The sequence below is a fragment of the Bidens hawaiensis genome, unplaced genomic scaffold, assembly GCF_021521415.1.
Source record: "Bidens hawaiensis isolate Kalapana, Puna unplaced genomic scaffold, B.hawaiensis_p1.1 tig00070099_1, whole genome shotgun sequence".
NCBI lineage: Eukaryota > Viridiplantae > Streptophyta > Magnoliopsida > Asterales > Asteraceae > Bidens > Bidens hawaiensis.
Window position 1 is genome coordinate 33867 of NW_027502330.1, and position 16943 is coordinate 50809.

General features: G+C 35.2%; 3 protein-coding genes across 3 annotated transcripts; 1 reads left to right on the forward strand and 2 right to left on the reverse strand.

The window, feature by feature from the left end:
* The first annotated feature begins 221 nt into the window (after positions 1 to 221).
* Positions 222 to 2911, forward strand: LOC143605549 (GATA transcription factor 7-like). The gene is made up of 2 exons (XM_077081626.1): positions 222 to 608; positions 2098 to 2911. The coding sequence occupies exons 1-2, from the start codon at positions 330 to 332 to the stop codon at positions 2740 to 2742; spliced, it is 924 nt and encodes a 307-aa protein (XP_076937741.1). The 5' UTR covers positions 222 to 329; the 3' UTR covers positions 2743 to 2911.
* A 605-nt stretch (positions 2912 to 3516) lies between these two features.
* Positions 3517 to 8893, reverse strand: LOC143605548 (subtilisin-like protease SBT3.9). Its single transcript, XM_077081625.1, has 11 exons — positions 8597 to 8893; positions 8396 to 8487; positions 7350 to 7447; positions 7075 to 7230; positions 6752 to 6863; positions 6025 to 6568; positions 5249 to 5346; positions 4940 to 5179; positions 4742 to 4856; positions 4480 to 4669; positions 3517 to 4198 (listed from the first exon to the last, which is right to left on the reverse strand). The coding sequence occupies exons 1-11, from the start codon at positions 8720 to 8722 to the stop codon at positions 3627 to 3629; spliced, it is 2343 nt and encodes a 780-aa protein (XP_076937740.1). The 5' UTR covers positions 8723 to 8893; the 3' UTR covers positions 3517 to 3626.
* A 1109-nt stretch (positions 8894 to 10002) lies between these two features.
* LOC143605547 (squalene synthase 2-like) lies at positions 10003 to 15767 on the reverse strand. The gene is made up of 13 exons (XM_077081624.1): positions 15433 to 15767; positions 14407 to 14449; positions 14218 to 14307; positions 14062 to 14137; positions 13195 to 13264; positions 12544 to 12687; positions 11729 to 11980; positions 10941 to 11016; positions 10774 to 10862; positions 10599 to 10690; positions 10469 to 10514; positions 10306 to 10375; positions 10003 to 10221 (listed from the first exon to the last, which is right to left on the reverse strand). Exons 1-13 carry the CDS (start codon positions 15625 to 15627, stop codon positions 10208 to 10210), a joined length of 1257 nt encoding a protein of 418 aa, XP_076937739.1. The 5' UTR covers positions 15628 to 15767; the 3' UTR covers positions 10003 to 10207.
* Positions 15768 to 16943: the final 1176 nt, after the last annotated feature.

Genomic DNA, 16943 nt, shown 5'->3' on the forward strand with positions numbered 1-16943 from the left:
CTTTTTGTAACAATTAATTAAATTTGTAAAATTAAATATTAATTAAAAGTAAAAAAAAAGGTAATAAAAGCAGGAAAGTAAAGAAGTCTTACTCCACCCACCCATCAGTTTCGGCCACTAACAAATCTTCTTCTTCTTCTTCTGATTTGAATTGATTTGAGTTGAGTTGAGTGCTCTTTACCCAATTCCACCCTTCCTTCCTTTCTCTCTCTACAGGTACCACTTCTTCCACCTATTCAATACATGCACAATTTCTGTATATCTATCTATATACAATTAATTAATTATCTGTCTCTATTTCAATTTTAGATAACCAAGCATTAATATTCATGGCATGCATTGAAATTGAAGCACGCGCATTAAAATCAAACTTTCTCAAGGAAATCCGCATGAACTCAACCCAACAATCCTTCTTTGATGATTTATGGTGTCTCGACAACGTGTCATCCGATGAATTCTCCGTAGATGATTTGTTGGACCTCTCCGACAAAGATTTTAGCAATTCTGATGGTGACCGGTATTCCCACGAAGACGAGGAGAAGAATTCCATTATTTCTACCAACTTTTCAACCACCGCGTCTCTACCAGATACTGAAATTCACTTTCCGGTATTATAGTTTTATTGTAATTAGATCATTTTATTTTATAATATCATTTGTTACATCTGCTTTACATCTTTTTATTGGGACAAACTATATTCACCGCTTTACATCAATCCCACACCATGACCGTGTTAACCAATAATTTTTAGTTTAACTTTTTTTTTTAAACGGACTTATAAATGTTTTGCAAATAGCAGTTTTGATGATGTGAAATTAAATAGGAACGTTTTTATTTGACTTTTGTTAGTTTTTTTTTAACGGACAACTAAGTAACGCCGGGTACCCCGTACGCGGCCCCTATTGGCTAAAGGTAGCCCGAGCCGGCCACTAGTCCGGACGGACGAAGCCCCTAGCGGTCCACCTGTTGAGGGATTCACCGGATAAAACCCGACCCCCACGCCCGCCAAACGGCACGACAGCGAGGAGCCGGTAAAACCGGGTGAGATCAGGACTCGAACCCTGGCAAGCCAGTGTCATCCCTCATATCTCCTATATAAGTTGGTGGTAGTGAGGTTTGATCCCCCTACCTCTCACTTTATAAGACCACCCATAGTGGCAACGTTGCCACCAACGTTGGGGACGAAAACGCGGGGGGTACACCGCCCCCCTGCGTTATATGAAATTGATTTTTGGCTGCGTTGTATACAAAACGCGGGGGTTGGCACACAAATAAAAAAAATAACCGTTGGGTGGGTGGGTCTTGGAGCCGGTTTATGTTATTGTTATGGTGGTGGTGGGTGAGTTACAGATCGGAGAAGAAGGATAAAAATGGTGGTGGTGGTGGTGGGTGGTAACGGGATCGCCGGTTAAATGCCAGTCGTCGGAGTTAGTGGCCGGCGAATTGAAGAAGACGAGATGAGGAGTGGTGTATTATATATTTTTATTTTAATTTATAACCCACACCATTTTGTTATTGTAATTTTAAACCCATAATATATTTTTTATTGCAATTTTAACCCCACACCATTCATAGGTAAATAAGTTTCAAAATCTCCATATTGATAAACACTTTTTACCCAAACCCCTTTGGTAAAAAAAAACTTGGTTTATGCTTATGTTTATGTTACTAATATCATAACTATATCAAATATTCATAGTAAAAATAATAATAATATTAGATTACTACATCCGTTTAATTTATTTTTTAATTTTAATGTAGTGTTTTAATTATATATTTAATTATTTAAATGAATTATTATTTAAAAAAAACAAATAACATTAATAATGACTGGGCGCCACGTGACGCATAACCCCTGGTAATGGAGAGTTATGACTACAGTCTGTTTTTGTACAAAACCATAACTTTGACTGGGCGTCACGTGACGTATAACCCCTGGTAGTGGAGCTTTATGTCTACACATGGTCTAAAGTGAGTGCTCTACCATTAAGCCACAACCAACTTTTGACTTTTGTTAGTAAAACAATTAAACATACAATCTTGTTTAATAATTATTTATTTATATATTTATTTATTATTAATATATTGTTATTTCAGGTTGATGAGATGGAAAGCCTTGAATGGTTATCACAAATAGTGGATGACTCAACATTGGAGCTTTCTCTGTCGTTACCACCGGTCAGTTTGAAGAAAACAACCGGCAAACTACCGGTCAGACCGGTGATTCCAAGTTTTACAGTTTTGGGATTATCGTACCCGGTTCCTAGGAAAAGCAGAAGCAAACGGTCAAAAAAGACCGGCCGAGTTTGGTCCAGTTTGACCGAGTCGTCTACGGACGATTCCTCCTCGTATGACTCGTCCACCACTATGTTATCAGCAAACCCGGTTCTGTTGTTTGATTGTTTTATGACCTTTTTAAAACCGGCAACAAAGAAGTTTAAGAAAAACCCGGTTCATAAAAACAACTCATTCGAGTCAATCGGCCGTTGTACCCATTGTCATGTTCAGAAAACGCCTCAGTGGCGAACCGGTCCTTTAGGACCAAAAACGTTATGTAACGCGTGTGGGGTCCGGTTTAAGTCGGGTAGGTTGTTTCCAGAGTATAGACCGGCTTGTAGTCCAACTTTCTCGGGTGGGCTTCATTCGAATAGTCATCGGAAAGTGTTGGAAATGAGAAAGCAGAAGGAACCGGTGAAGATTAAACCCGGTTTCGGCTCGGGTTTAGGTAGCTTGTCTTGTTGAGTTTGTACCGGTTCAGGTTCGGTTCAGATTGAAAAGTTTTAGTGTGATATTGGTAGACTTTTTGTAGTAGTTAGGTTCCTAACTTTAGTTAGGGTGATCTAATTTTAGGTATATTGCATTTCATTTTCTTATCCAAATTAGAATTATTAATTCTGGTTGTTTAAAAGAAAGAGTCTAGATACATCAGTTGATATAAGTCGGTTGTAGCTTAATGGTTGAGCATTTACTTTACAAGTGAGAGGTAGGAGGATCAAACCTCACTACCATCAACTTATATAGGAGATATGAGGAATGACCCTGGCTTACCAGGGTTCTAGTCCTGATCTCACCCGGTTTTACCGGCTCCTCGCTGTCGTGCCGTTTGGTGGGCGTGGGGGTCGGGTTTTATCCGGTGAATCCCTCAACAGGTGGACCGCTAGGGGCTCCGTCCGTCTGGACTAATGGCCAGCTCGGGTTACCTTTAGCCAATGGAGGCCGCGTACGGGCGTTACTTTGTTAGCCGTTCAAAAACAAGATACGTCAGTTGATATATTCTTGTTATGAGTTACTTTTATATTTCCTTTATTGTTAGTAGTTAGTATACGTTTTAAATCATCCAATGCTTAATTCGAGTTGGACACCGAGTACCAGTACCGGACCCAAAAAAAAAATTAATCCTTATAAGAAAAATCCATAGGACCGCCATTAAAATGGGTTATTGACTAAAAATACAAAATAGTTTTAACTCGTAGCATATGTGTTCACTTTCGATGTCAACTGATTGCCATTTGGTCACTTAAATTCTAATTGGTTGAAACAAGAGATCAAGCTATTCAAAGTAATTATATGTATTAGGAGAACAAAGTCATACAACCATATTACAAAGTAATTATACATTTATACAATTATACTTCAGAATATGATTTCTCTATGACAACTCGAACTACCAAGGGTGTTCTCACAACATGAGTCCCATCTTCCCATAACAAGTATCCAAAAGAAAACCTCCCTTGCACCCTCACCAACGGTCGAATCGTCACCTTAAACCGTAACCTCGTTTTCGTAGCATTAAAAAACAAGATTGATGGCTCCACCACAACACTTGTGCCAGATGGCGCTTCAACTCGTGCTACGTACAGAGATGAAGTAGGGCCCACATTGGTCACGGTCCTTGATACCGTTGTGGTTTTTACCAACTCGGGTATTGAGATAGATGGGAGATTAAGGTTTTGTAGAATGTTTGTTTTCCGAGGGCAAGGAACGTGTGGTTGGTTAGATAAAAAGCTTATAGCACTATCGTTGTAGCCCATGGCGCAAAGGAAACGGATGTAATCTTTGGTTGTTATGTTGTAAATGAGACCGGGGTTTATAGCTTTGTTGGGGTCCACGTGACCCCCTCCATAGTCGAATGGATCAGTCTGCTTGTGTGGAGCCCCCTCTGCAACAGCAGGCTGACCATTGTCATCCTCTATAGACCCTACATTACAGAAAAAAATAATATTCATGAAAATGACATACAAAGTTGGTATTTGTATAATATTTTTATAATTATGATAGGTTTCTATCATCACATATCTAAAATTTAGATAGTAAACTTCTTGATGTGATTTAATATAAAACTAACCTCTATATACAACCTAAAAGGTTAAATGTACAACTTAAAAGAAGCACAAAATATGTGCATGTACAAGAGGCGCTCCCGAGTCGAGTGCCTCATGTACGCATGTACAACCTAAAAAGCTATATGTACACTGTTACCCGTTGTAACGAGGGCCGACTTGATTGCTGCAGGACTCCATGTTGGATATACTGATTTAAGAAGAGCAACAATGCCCGAAACGTGAGGGCAAGCCATAGAAGTCCCCGATTCCATTTTGAAGTCAAGTGGCGGGACTTGATTCTTAGACCATGATGCCAATATGTTAACCCCCGGGGCCGCCACATCGGGCTGCAATGCAAAGTTTGACTTTAAACTTTAGTAAAAAACAAACAAAAAAAAGTCAACCTTAAACTGTTTGACCTTAAGTACTGTGGGAGAAAGTGAACTTGGTCCTCGGGCCGAGAAAAACGCAACTTCAGGCGACGTTTGCTTCCCGATAACCGTTCTTGTCATTCCAATCTTCACAACTGGATTACTGTTAAACAAAAATGCATGTACAAGATACAAACCAATCTTCTGCTTTTATCAAAAGTCAAAACTAGGTGAGTTTGACCAAACCTGGTTGACTCTGTATAAGTAACTAAAGATGTTCCAACTGAAAAGTCAACTTGAACACACGGGATCACAAAAGTCAGCGTGACATCTTTGGTTGGATACTGCGCGAAAATGATACCGACACCGCCAGCTGCATGGACATTTTTGGCAGTCGAAGCAGCCAAGCTTCTTGCACGCGACTGGAAACATAGAATGATTTTGCCTTTTGCTAAATTTTTATTTAATGAGTCGCTTTCACAACTTCTGTAACGAAAAAATATATATTAGGAAAACAAAAATGACATCAAGATTTATTGAAATTACTGCTAAGACCTTGCATCATCCTCGTCTGCATCATCAGCAACAATATCTTCACCGTACACGAAAGGGTAGTACTTGTCAAAATCTTTCTTTGCAAAGAAAGCTTGACCCTGCATATGATTTGACTTTCAGTTTGACTTTTACGGTCATAAATTTGACTCTTTAGAGATAAAAGAAATGCCAAAATTTTCAAATTCATACATTTGACTGTTTAAGACAAAAGAATAATAGGCCCACAATATTGAATGTGGGCCTAAATCGTTTCGCTAGTTAATGAATAATTGATTATTACACATCCGGGCTTAAATGCACTATCTTATTGCACTAATAATCTGATTTGTTTAATGAAACTCTTTAATTGGTTGTGTGCATTAAAAATACACTTTGGCAACTTAAATCTGTTTGAACCATCCACTTGTTAACTAATGTTCTTATACATTTGATTCTTAGAGAAAAATAAAATTGGCCCAAAATAATGAATTTGGGCCTAAATTTTTTTGTTAATTAATTATTATACATTTGAGATAAAATATTTGAGTACACCATTTATAATATACTTATATATCACTAACATTCAAGATAAAAAAATATTTTAAAAATTTGAAAATCCATAAATTCGGCTCTAGTTCGATTTTTTTTGGTTTTAACTACACGCAAAACCAAAACCGGGCCGAAAGTTTGGTTTTTACAAAAACACAAAGCCAGACTGCCAGTTTTGTTTCGGTTCAGTTATTTCAGTTACAGGTCGGTTTTCTCGGTTTCATGCACAGAAAGGAAAAGAGACGTACGAAAAACGTTTGATTATTTCCAAGCGTAATCGAGGTGGGGAAAGCTCGATCAATCGTGCTTGCAGCCACAGTTATAATCCACGGAGCCGTGTTAGTCACTGTTTGAGGATACGGGCCCGAGTTCCCACACGAAGAAACCACCGTTATCCCACGAGCAACCGCATGAAACGCGCCAATGGATAACGGGTCATCAACATATGTAGAAAATGGTGGAGACGTGCCCAAAGAAACAGAAAGCACATCCACACCATCATGGACAGAATCATCAAATGCAGCAAGAATATCAGCTGAGCTGCAACCACCCGTGGCCCAACAAACCTTATATACGGCCAAATGAGATGACGGTGCACCACCTCGGGCTAACCCGTGGGCTAGCCCGAAGAAACTGGTGTCTTTTACGACTGCCCCGGATGCAATGGAGGATGTGTGAGTCCCATGACCATATGCGTCACGCGGTGAAAGAAATTCAGAACCGCCGCTTGCGTCCAAGTCTCCAAATTCGGCTTCATATCCTTTAACATACCATCGTGCACCGATGATTTTCCTATATTAAATTAAAAATGGTAAACTGTAAATAACTAAATACACTCACAGAATCTCAATACTTATTATGAAAATCTTAAAACATGCACTTCAACTTTAAACAATCACTACTTATTTCTAAAGTTTATTTTTTACTTAAAAAAGTAAACTCTTTATGTTAAGTAATCTTAAATAATTAACGAACCGGTTGCAGTTGGACTTGTTGAATTGTTCTCCTTCTTCACATACGCCTTTCCACCGTGACGGTGCCCTCCTCATTCCGACATCACTAAAGCTTCTAGATTCAGGCCATACTCCTGGTAAAAAAACAAGTCAAAACAGTTTGACATTGAGGTCAAACTAACTTTATAAAGATTTCATAGCAACAACTTCCTTATTAAACTACTTGAATATGATGTTTGGTTTTGTTACAAATACTTTCTTGAAAAATTTAAAGAAGTTATACTAACTTTCTAGGCGGGAACCATTTCGTTTGACTTGAAAAGTCAAAGACAAAGTATAACTTACCACTATCAAGGATGCCAATAACAGTCCCAACACCCGATTGACCTTTGGAGAGTATACCGTTGACAAAATGAGGATTTACATTGAGAAAATCCCAACTTCTTGTTGTGTGAGGTTTATAAATTTTATTAGGAATCACACGAGCAACGTCTGGAAAATCTGCATACATTATTAATGAGAACCATTTTGTCTGACTTCAAAAGTCAAAGTCAAACTATAATGTTGATGTCAAAGTGTACAAATTAGAATGACTAACCTAAATGAATAAAATCAAATACCTGCAATTAATGAGGCTTGAGTTGGGGTTAATACTGCAGCAAATCCAGAAAATGCGTGCTTGTAACTATACACGATCGATTTAGTTGCGGCTTCTTTGCTATAAAAGTCAACAGAAAATAGTTATACGGGTCGATTCTCTTTTGGTTATTTTATTTCATTTATAGTTATATTGGAATTACTTTCATGTTTTGGTTTTTTTGTCTTGAGCTCAAGTTGTTAAGACTAAAGATATGTTTTGACTTTTATGGTCAAACAAGATAGATTTAATATACAAATTAGTGGCATTTACTTACTGTTAAAAAAAAGAACGTTGACACATCATATACATAAGCCTGTAACAATTGCTACCATGACTGTAGTTTTGATCCTGCCACTTACAAATAAAATAATTTTGAATTGTAAAATGTTTTGATTGCAGAGGTCAAAATTTATTACTAATAAGTCAAAATTTGACCATAAAAGTCAAATATATCTTTAGTCTTAACAACTTGCCACTAATTTGTAGTTTTGATACTGCCAATTACAAAATTTATTTCTGTGCTGTAATTTTTTTCACATTTGAGCAATATACATGACTGTTACTAATAAGTTTTGGAAGCAGTCAAACTTATATATTATGTACATAAGCCGAAAAAAACGGGTGTTAACGAGCGGGGCCGACCTCGACCTCACCTAATTTGAGCTCAATCCATTCAACTTATGAGAGCTCAACCTCGGGCTCGCCTCGTTACAGCTTTATTTCTAAAGCTTGAGCTCAACACACAAATAGTTTTTCACGCTCAAACTTAGCTTGGGCTCGGCTCGTTTACTATTTAATATAAATTTATATACAAGTATAATTATTATAAATAACGTAATATATAGTATTTAGCTAATTTTTTATATAATAATTATCATTATTAAATAAAAGTTGTACAAAATAATAGCCTCGTATATAAGTGAGGTTGGGCTTGGGATCATTTATTATGCACGCTCATTTTTAGGCTCGGGCTCATTCAAATTACGCCCTTCTATATACACACATGTAATTTATGTATAATTGTACCTTCCAAGAACTTGTAAGAGAACCCCATGATGTGTATCTTGAAGAATCTGTGGGTCAGTGTGAGTATTATGTCCCATATAAACAATATACACCTGAAATCATTGTATCAACCATTTTTTGAATTTAAGTTCAAAAACCAAGAAAACAAAAGACAGTTCAAATATGAATATGGATAATCCATGAAACATTTAAAGAACACACCTTGGTCTCTGAAATGCCCAACACAAGCCATTTTTGCTGGAAGACTAAAACCAGGAGTAGAACATGAACCCATGATGAGAACCCCATTAGAGATATGAAGTTATACACACATAGATACATATACATATATGATTCAGAAAAATGGCAGTTCAATAGAAAATTATTAAAGTACACACACTAACATAGGCTGATCCACAGATATGCTCTATACAAAGCAAAATGGTGTGAACTTCTGGTTTTTTTTTACAAAGATTCAAAAGAATATAAAAATATGAAAAGGGTTTATTGTAAGTTTCAAAAAAAAATTCAAATCATACCACAAATACCCTTTAATGAAATTTCCACTCCAAAATTGACAAGAAATATATACACCTTGAAAATCAAGAAAATTGTCAAGCTTTTGACATTTTACTATAAAAATGATCTTAAAGAAGCCTAAAACATGCAATATGAAGTGCAATCATCATAAAACACTCAAAACTTTATTTAAAAATGAATAAAATCAAGATCACTTTCAAGGTGCATCAGGAACCTATTAAATACTAATATGTATAGGTCAAGTAGTAGCAACTACATTGTTGGGTAAGATTAGAAGGGCCTACAAATGATGAATTACCTGCTCCCACAAGTATGCTGAATATTCATACTGTTGATTTGAATTGATATTACGCGGAATATGGAGAGTTGACTTGACTTTGCAGCATTGGTGAACAACAGTGGAGCTGACTGGTAAGCATGATGAGATCACTTGCAAGTGTCGGATTTTGTTGGTGTGTAAATATTTAAGATTCTAATATAATCCACAAGTTTTAACAGTATGTTTGTCTTTCACTTAAAGAAAGAGTTACATTTTCTAATCTTGTTTTTTTTTAAATAATAGAAAGTTTTATTTAGATTTTATAGAATCTTGTGTAAAATTAACATAGTATTCGTAAATTTTTATCAACTAAAATTTGGTTTATCCCATGCTTTTGTTTGTATAAGTAAAAAAATCGATATGATTATAAACATCATAGTATTTGTAAATTTTTATCAACAAAAATGATTTAGAAAGCTCAAAACAATATCATAATAAATTGAATTATATAAAAGGCAACCAAAGATATGCAATTGTTTAATAAATACTATTTAAATATAAACAAGTTTAAAAACAATAATCATTTAATTCTTCATCATTAAGTCTAATTTAAAAAGAGTGCTCATGAACAATGTATGCAGCTGAAATTTCTATAACTAAGGAGGGACATAACGGACATTCCTAGTTACTTCTCGAGACATATGCTAATATCGAATCTACATTCGCTACACTTACCATTTTGATATCAACAAAACGTAACCTCTTATGTAAAATCAAAAGAATTACTTTACACGTTACTTAAAAAATACGCCAATCCAAAACAACAATGTTTATGCAAGTCTTCAGGACAATCCAAATGATTCAAATTCATGTTCATATTCCACATAATAAGATTACAGCTACCTCCATTTACAACAATAATATTCTACCAACCACAAGACATTCGGAAGCACATAGAAACAACCACCCTAGAAAACAATATCTTTCACATTTCACAGTTGGGTTTTTTTCCGCTTCAGGATCACCACACGTTCTTACAGAGTAACTTCTGCAAAAAGGAAATAGCGTACATGAGAAAAATGCATGCATAATTGCACATATTAAGTCGCATAAACATGAGTATAGTGCTTACTGATTTTATTCTGTCGATTAGCAGTTGCGTATGCATAAACAATCGCCAGCATAATGAAAAGCAATGCGATCTGCATCAACATCATTGTACATATCATTGTTAATAACAATTGTATGGAAACACAAGGGCAATTTAGGGAAAATAATATTAACAGAACTCTTACCAGAACGGGACTGTAGCTTGGCTTGCTCTCAACTATGTAAGATTTCCTGATACGACACAAAAATAGTTAGCTCTTGAGTTGACCAAAAAAACCATTATAAGGAGAAAAAAAAAGAATTAGTAAACAATACCTGTTTTTAAGGGTGCCAGAGTCTTTGCATAGTTTCTGGGCTGCTTCTATCCTGGAGATTGTTGTTTCAGCATTGGGATCACGCATGTCAACCTATACACACGACCAATCCAACAGTTATAATCGTGCGCATAAAAGTTAACTAAAATTTACCAGTCTTTAGTGAATATTATTACTTTTGACTTGAGTATGACAGAAAAATCATAAAAAGCCTGGTACACATCTCCCATTGTTCTGGTCCGATCAATTACCTTCGCAGTAAGACCTAACCGAAACCAAGACCCCATTAAAACAATTTAAACATACATTAAAAAAATAAAATAAAAGGTGAAGAAAACCTTACCGCGTCTCAGCTTAACTACACCCCGGAAAACTTGAATGTTGTTGTACATTAGGGCTAGGGTTCCAATTGCCATGATCTGAAAAGTATTCAAGTTTGAAATTAAACTAAGGTAATCATTATATCATCATCATCATCATCATCGTACTCAGTATATCCCACCAATAGCAAAGCTATAGTAGGGTCTGAGGAGGGTAAGATGTAGACAGCCTTACCTCTACCCCATTATATATATATAATGATTATATATATATATATATATATATATAATCATTATATATATATAACAATTTGTAAACCATGAATAGTAACTTGACTGATAAAAAATTGTAAATTAAAATCAATCACCACTTATACTATAAATAATATACACCATTAACCCATTTAACGTTTTAACTTGACCAATCACAATTTGCCACCTTTTAAGTTTCAATTTTACCCCTAATACTATAAATAACACCTCTTTAACCCATATAATTTTTTAATAATATTTCATTTGTCATTCAATTTTAATTTTCTCTAGTAACTTTTCTTCCTTAATTTATCTAAAATTCTAAATACACAACTATGTTAAATCTGTTTTATTAACATTCCGATATAAACTTTAATGAAAACGAAGATATTCAAAATAAAGTATTTTTTGGTATCATAAACGACGTCGGCAACTTGGCATGTCTTTTGATAAGATTGTAGATATAGTGATATACATGTGCAAAATTCCCACCATATCTCACGGGGCAACTCTAACTAGTTATGTTACTAAAAGTGTTAAATGTATGAATGAAATTTACCTGAGGTATAGCACAAAACCTAAAGATGGCCAGGTCCCGCAAGTCAGACATATATTTCAAACAGTCTTCAATGTGAATTAATGCATTCGTCACCATATCATTAAGGCATTTAACGGCCTTTTCAGAGTTTTCCTCATACTTGAGCTCCTCTAGTTTATTCACATATTTACTCCATATCTCACGTGGCCAAAACATGCGAGACTTCGGTATCTCATTTATATCCTCAAGATAATCTCGTATGATATTTGTTTTCTACATTTTTTGACATACATACAATGTTAATGACGTATATTATTAGACATGTACAAAAACCAAACATTTGGTGAACAAGCTCGTGAACTGTTCGGCGAGAAGTTCGTTTTTTAATAAACGAAAAAACATGAACAAAAATGTTGTTCATTTAGCTAAACGAACGAACATGAACCCATTTTCCGTCTGCTCATTTGTGTTCGTGAATATTCATTCATTTAAATTCGTTTAAAATTGTTAGCCTGTTTAAGTTCTCGTCCGTTAATATATTCATTAAAATTTTAAGGCCACTAAAACTTAGTATAGTTTTAATAGCTTTTAGGCTCAACATATTGTTCTTCACGTTAGTTTTAACTAGTTTTAGCCTAGTTACGTTCATTCATCTATGTTCGGTTGTGTTACTCCATTTATGCTCGCGAACCGTTTGTGTATACCGAATGAACATGTTCATTTTCTTAACGAACCAGAAAACCCCGGTCCTTAATTGTCCGTGTTCGCTCGTTTGTTCAGTTCGTTTACAAGCCTATATATCATTAAGGCTTAAAATGATAATGCAGAATATTTACCTGAAGAAATAGACCCATAGAATTGGACATGGAATCCGGGAACATTTTTTCTGTACCCGAAGCATGGAAGAGTTTTGATAATCCTAAACCAACAAGTCCCGCCACATAATGACAATACTCATCATAATCATCAATTGTCTCCACCTGCATTTACCAATATTAACTAATTGTCCATCGATACAAAGAAAGAACCACGTTTATTGGATATGATAACATGTAAGACTGTACGAGTACCTCTTTATAGGGATGTGCATGGTTCGGTTCGGTTCGGTTATTAGCATTAACCCAACCTAATCGATCGGTTATCGGTTCGGTTAATTTCGGTTAATTACCGGTATCAAATTTGGGCTAAAATTTTGCTTAAAACTACATGAAATGAATGCATAACTACATGAAATGAAGGTATAAATATATAAAATTGAGATATTAGAACATGAAATGGAGATATAAATACATGAAAATGATAGTGTTAAACTATTAATATATATATAATACATGAAATAGAGGAAAAAATGCTTGAAAATATTAAAAAATGAAGAGTTCGGTTCGGTTCGGTTAATTTCGGTTAATTCGGTTTTCGGTTATATCGGTTCGGTTTCGTCGGTTTTCGGTTCGGTTTCGGTTACCGATTCGGTTATTGCTCACCCCTACCTCTTTACATATAAACTTTGCCATTCCTGCACCCATTCTCTTAGTTATATCCTCTATTGCCTCCTGATAACTGAAGAATGACCCGAGTAAGTAAATCAGATTTGTAATATATATGAAAAATGATTCATGTTTTACTAATTCAGTTTATTGATTTATTGATAACTAATCAAAATTTGTATGCACTCTATATTGGGGGTGTGAACTTCTGACATGAAAACATGACACGAAATTTGCGGTAAAGGTCACTTTTGAGTCAAACCTGATAATACGTTTAGCTAAATGAGCTAGGTTCAGGTTGACCCATCTAATTATATATTTAAAAAAAATGTTTTGTCATAACTTGAACTTGTTGAATATTTTTATGCTAAAATTATTAAGCTAAAAGAGAAATTGTCATATGTTTATAGTTTAACATACTTGTTTTGTACACGTTTGTATTTTCATCCTTTTTAACATTCTAAGAAAAATACATAAACAAAATTCGTTAATTTGTAGAACTCCACATGCATAGGTTATGTGTATCATGTGGTATATTTCCAACATGTGTAAATAAACATTTAAAAGTGAAAAAAATTGAACAAATTAGTTTGATAGTTTTTTTATCTATATAACACAGACATTTGAATGTAAGCAAGAGTTTTTTTTAAAATTTAACCATTGATGTAAAAATTTTACATTTCAGGTTTGTTCTTTTTGTTCTCGCGGTAGTTTAATCTACTGTAATGAACCTCTCTCTTATTATGTAAACAAGTAAAAAACTAAGTTCGTTTTCAAGTTAAATGGGCCGTGTTCATGTCAACCTGTGAGTACATGAACCCACGAACACGACCCGATTAGCACCCCTAGCACTCTATATTTAAAACTCACCCTTTCTTAAGCTCCAGGAAGGCAGTAGCAACATGGTGAAACTGGTCCATGAGAACTTTGTACTCCTTCGTACCACCTACAAGATTAAATAAAAAGCAGCCTTAAGATACATATCAACATACATCACAAAAGATAAGAATAATAATTAATACTCACATGCAAAGTGCCAGTCACGGTCATAGATATGCTGATGAAACGCAATCAGGATAGGTACTTTGATATCAGCATCTATGCTTGTATCATCCTCTGGTTAAGAAAAGTAACACCCAAATTATTAAATCATGAACATCGAACGGTTTCTGTAAAAAAATTTTGTGTTATCAGCTTAGATATATTAAGACATACCAACAGTGTCAAGAGCACGAAGAACCAAATAGAAAATGCACACCTGTATTTTCAAAAAAAAAACAAAAAAAGATTAAGCAAAACACCTTTACAAAACCTAATTCTATGGGTACATATGAAAATAACATGATAAGCAATTTTGATGATGCAGTCATATAACAGATTACAGATGCACATGTTCTAGACATCTGAAATGAAATACAACAGATTCAGTTGTGTACTCACTATCAGTTAGATCTGGAAAACCTAACCAAAAATTAATTGATAAGTTAAAGCAAGTGAGCTATATTTCTAATCTATAAACACCACGGTGGAGGTCAAACGAGCCGAACCGCTCACGAGTTACTCGATATCGGATCGATAAAAAGCTTGAAACGAAGCCCGAGCCTCAAATAAAGCTTGTTTAGTTATAGAGCCCGAGCTTGAGCCTTGTATATATTTAAATTTTACCTCTTTTGGACTTTTATGTATTAATTTCGCACTGCACAGTTGAGCTTTGGCTCGTTTAAGGTACTACACGAGCTCGACCCGAGCTTAGGCTTGTTTAAGTTTTTTTTCTCAAAATATATAAACAATTAAAAACGTATATAACTTAATTAATAAATAACAAGCAAGCCGACACAAGCCGGGCTCGTTTGCACCCCTACACCACGGATCCAGGAAAGATGATGATTAATCGTGCAAATTCATGATTCGAATCCGCTTAGTCCACAATTCACGAATTAATTACCAATTAAATAGAGTTTCGTAAATCGAGCAAATTAGGTTACGTACGAATGCACATCACAGACAATATAGTTAGTTTTCTAACAAATTTGTGTTTCTAACAAATTATTCAACCAAATTTGTGCAATTCGTGTTGACTTTACACAAAAACAAAATTTCAAATCCAACTGAGACCTCAAAATCATCTAAATTAAATCCAACTCAGCCGTCAATTACTAAGCAAACAGAATAATAATAATAATAATAATAATAATAATAAAACGACATCGTTTAATGAATGAATAAATGAAATAAGCTTACAGCGTCACGAAGCTCTGGATTAAGTTGTTGAATAACAAGAGCGAAGCTTCTAGAAACCTTATGAAGCATGGTGTAACAGAATCCCCAGTGTGGCTCAGCCGGAATCTGTTTCTCGGCTTTCTTAGCCGCCATCTTCAGCTTCAACAACGGGTAGAAGTCGTCAGGGTGCTTCAGCACCGCCTTTAAACTACCCATTTTTATCGCGATTGATTGATTGAATGAATGAATGAATGAATCTGTATGTATGTATGTATTGTATGTGGTGGATCTACAGATGTGTATGTATGTGACAAATGGAGGTTGTAATGTGCTGTGTGGGGGTGTCCCGTGTTGATATGGGTTGGTTGTATATATAGTAAAAGGATTGTGACCATACTCAAATAATTAATATTGAGTGTCGACACACACACGCCTCTTTCCTTTTTTACTTTTTTAATCTATGGATGTTAGTCTAGCGGTGATTAGAGGTGCATAAATCGGGTTTTTTTAATACCTGGGTTTGGGTATAAAATCGGGTTTGGGTATGACCGGGTATTGATAATAATCGGATCGGGTTTGAGTCGGGTATTGTCTCTAAAAACCATACCCTATGCATCAGGTTCGGGTCGAGTATAGAACCGGGTATTTGAAGACCCTATCATCGGGTATTGAAAAAACCCTATTTACGGGTTTTTTTCATGTATTTTTCGGGTATAGATTGAATTTTTTTAAGTTGGCACTTTTTAGGGGTATTTTTCGGGTATTTTTAAGGTATTTTCGGGTATACATCGGGTATGAAACTGGTTCGGGTTTTCGGGTATTACTGGGTACAAATTGGGTCCGGTTCGGGTTCGGGTTTTAGTGCCAAAATGAATACCATATTCGTACCCTACGGGTATGGTCGGGTACGGGTTCGGTATTAAAAACCCGAGTATTAAAAAAAACCGGTTCCAGATTTTTACTTGGGGTCCGGTTCTGGATTCAGGTTTTTTGTGCACCTCTAGCGGTGAGTAATTGGATTGAAATTTACTTGTAAGTTCTCAAATAAACGTGTGACAGTTGATGAAGAAACAAAGTGAATGGACCACATGTACTCTATAAAGACAATGTAAACTCGTATGAAAATTAATAAATTGTATAACTTACATAACCATTTTAGCTAAGTAAAAGTTTATTTTTAATCATTTGACAAGTATAACTGATATGTTTGGCCTTTATAATAAAATTAGTGTAAAGTTGAGCTAAACTATGAGAGGGTAGATAAGTTATCTTAAATTTTAACTTTTTAAGGATGTTAATTCTTTGTTAAATTCTTTTCACAACTTGAGAATAGTAAATCCAACATGTATTGATTTTCATGGTTAAAGTTGACATAACCTATTTATTGAGATTCAAGTGAATGTTAACTAATTCACTTTCACTCTAGTCCTCTCCCCGATCCTCCGATGGAGATAGTATTCTACATTGATCGTTTCACTAAACGGTATGGATCACAAAGTACAACGCCTCACAACTCAATAAGCAAAGGTGTT

What these genes read in the sequence shown, in the direction of transcription:
- LOC143605549 (XM_077081626.1), top strand. Translation starts at nt 330, where the DNA reads ATGGCATGCATTGAAATTGAAGCACGCGCATTAAAATCAAACTTTCTC. An exon ending in ATACTGAAATTCACTTTCCG is followed by an intron (nt 609 to 2,097) that starts GTATTATAGTTT and finishes TTGTTATTTCAG; the next exon opens with GTTGATGAGATGGAAAGCCT.
- LOC143605548 (XM_077081625.1), bottom strand. Translation starts at nt 8,722, where the DNA reads ATGTATATGTATCTATGTGTGTATAACTTCATATCTCTAATGGGGTTC. An exon ending in TGGGCATTTCAGAGACCAAG is followed by an intron (nt 8,488 to 8,596) that starts GTGTGTTCTTTA and finishes CAATGATTTCAG; the next exon opens with GTGTATATTGTTTATATGGG. An exon ending in GAAATAATCAAACGTTTTTC is followed by an intron (nt 5,347 to 6,024) that starts GTACGTCTCTTT and finishes AATCATATGCAG; the next exon opens with GGTCAAGCTTTCTTTGCAAA.
- LOC143605547 (XM_077081624.1), bottom strand. Translation starts at nt 15,627, where the DNA reads ATGGGTAGTTTAAAGGCGGTGCTGAAGCACCCTGACGACTTCTACCCG. An exon ending in ATCCAGAGCTTCGTGACGCT is followed by an intron (nt 14,450 to 15,432) that starts GTAAGCTTATTT and finishes TTGAAAATACAG; the next exon opens with GTGTGCATTTTCTATTTGGT. An exon ending in CCGTGACTGGCACTTTGCAT is followed by an intron (nt 14,138 to 14,217) that starts GTGAGTATTAAT and finishes TTAATCTTGTAG; the next exon opens with GTGGTACGAAGGAGTACAAA.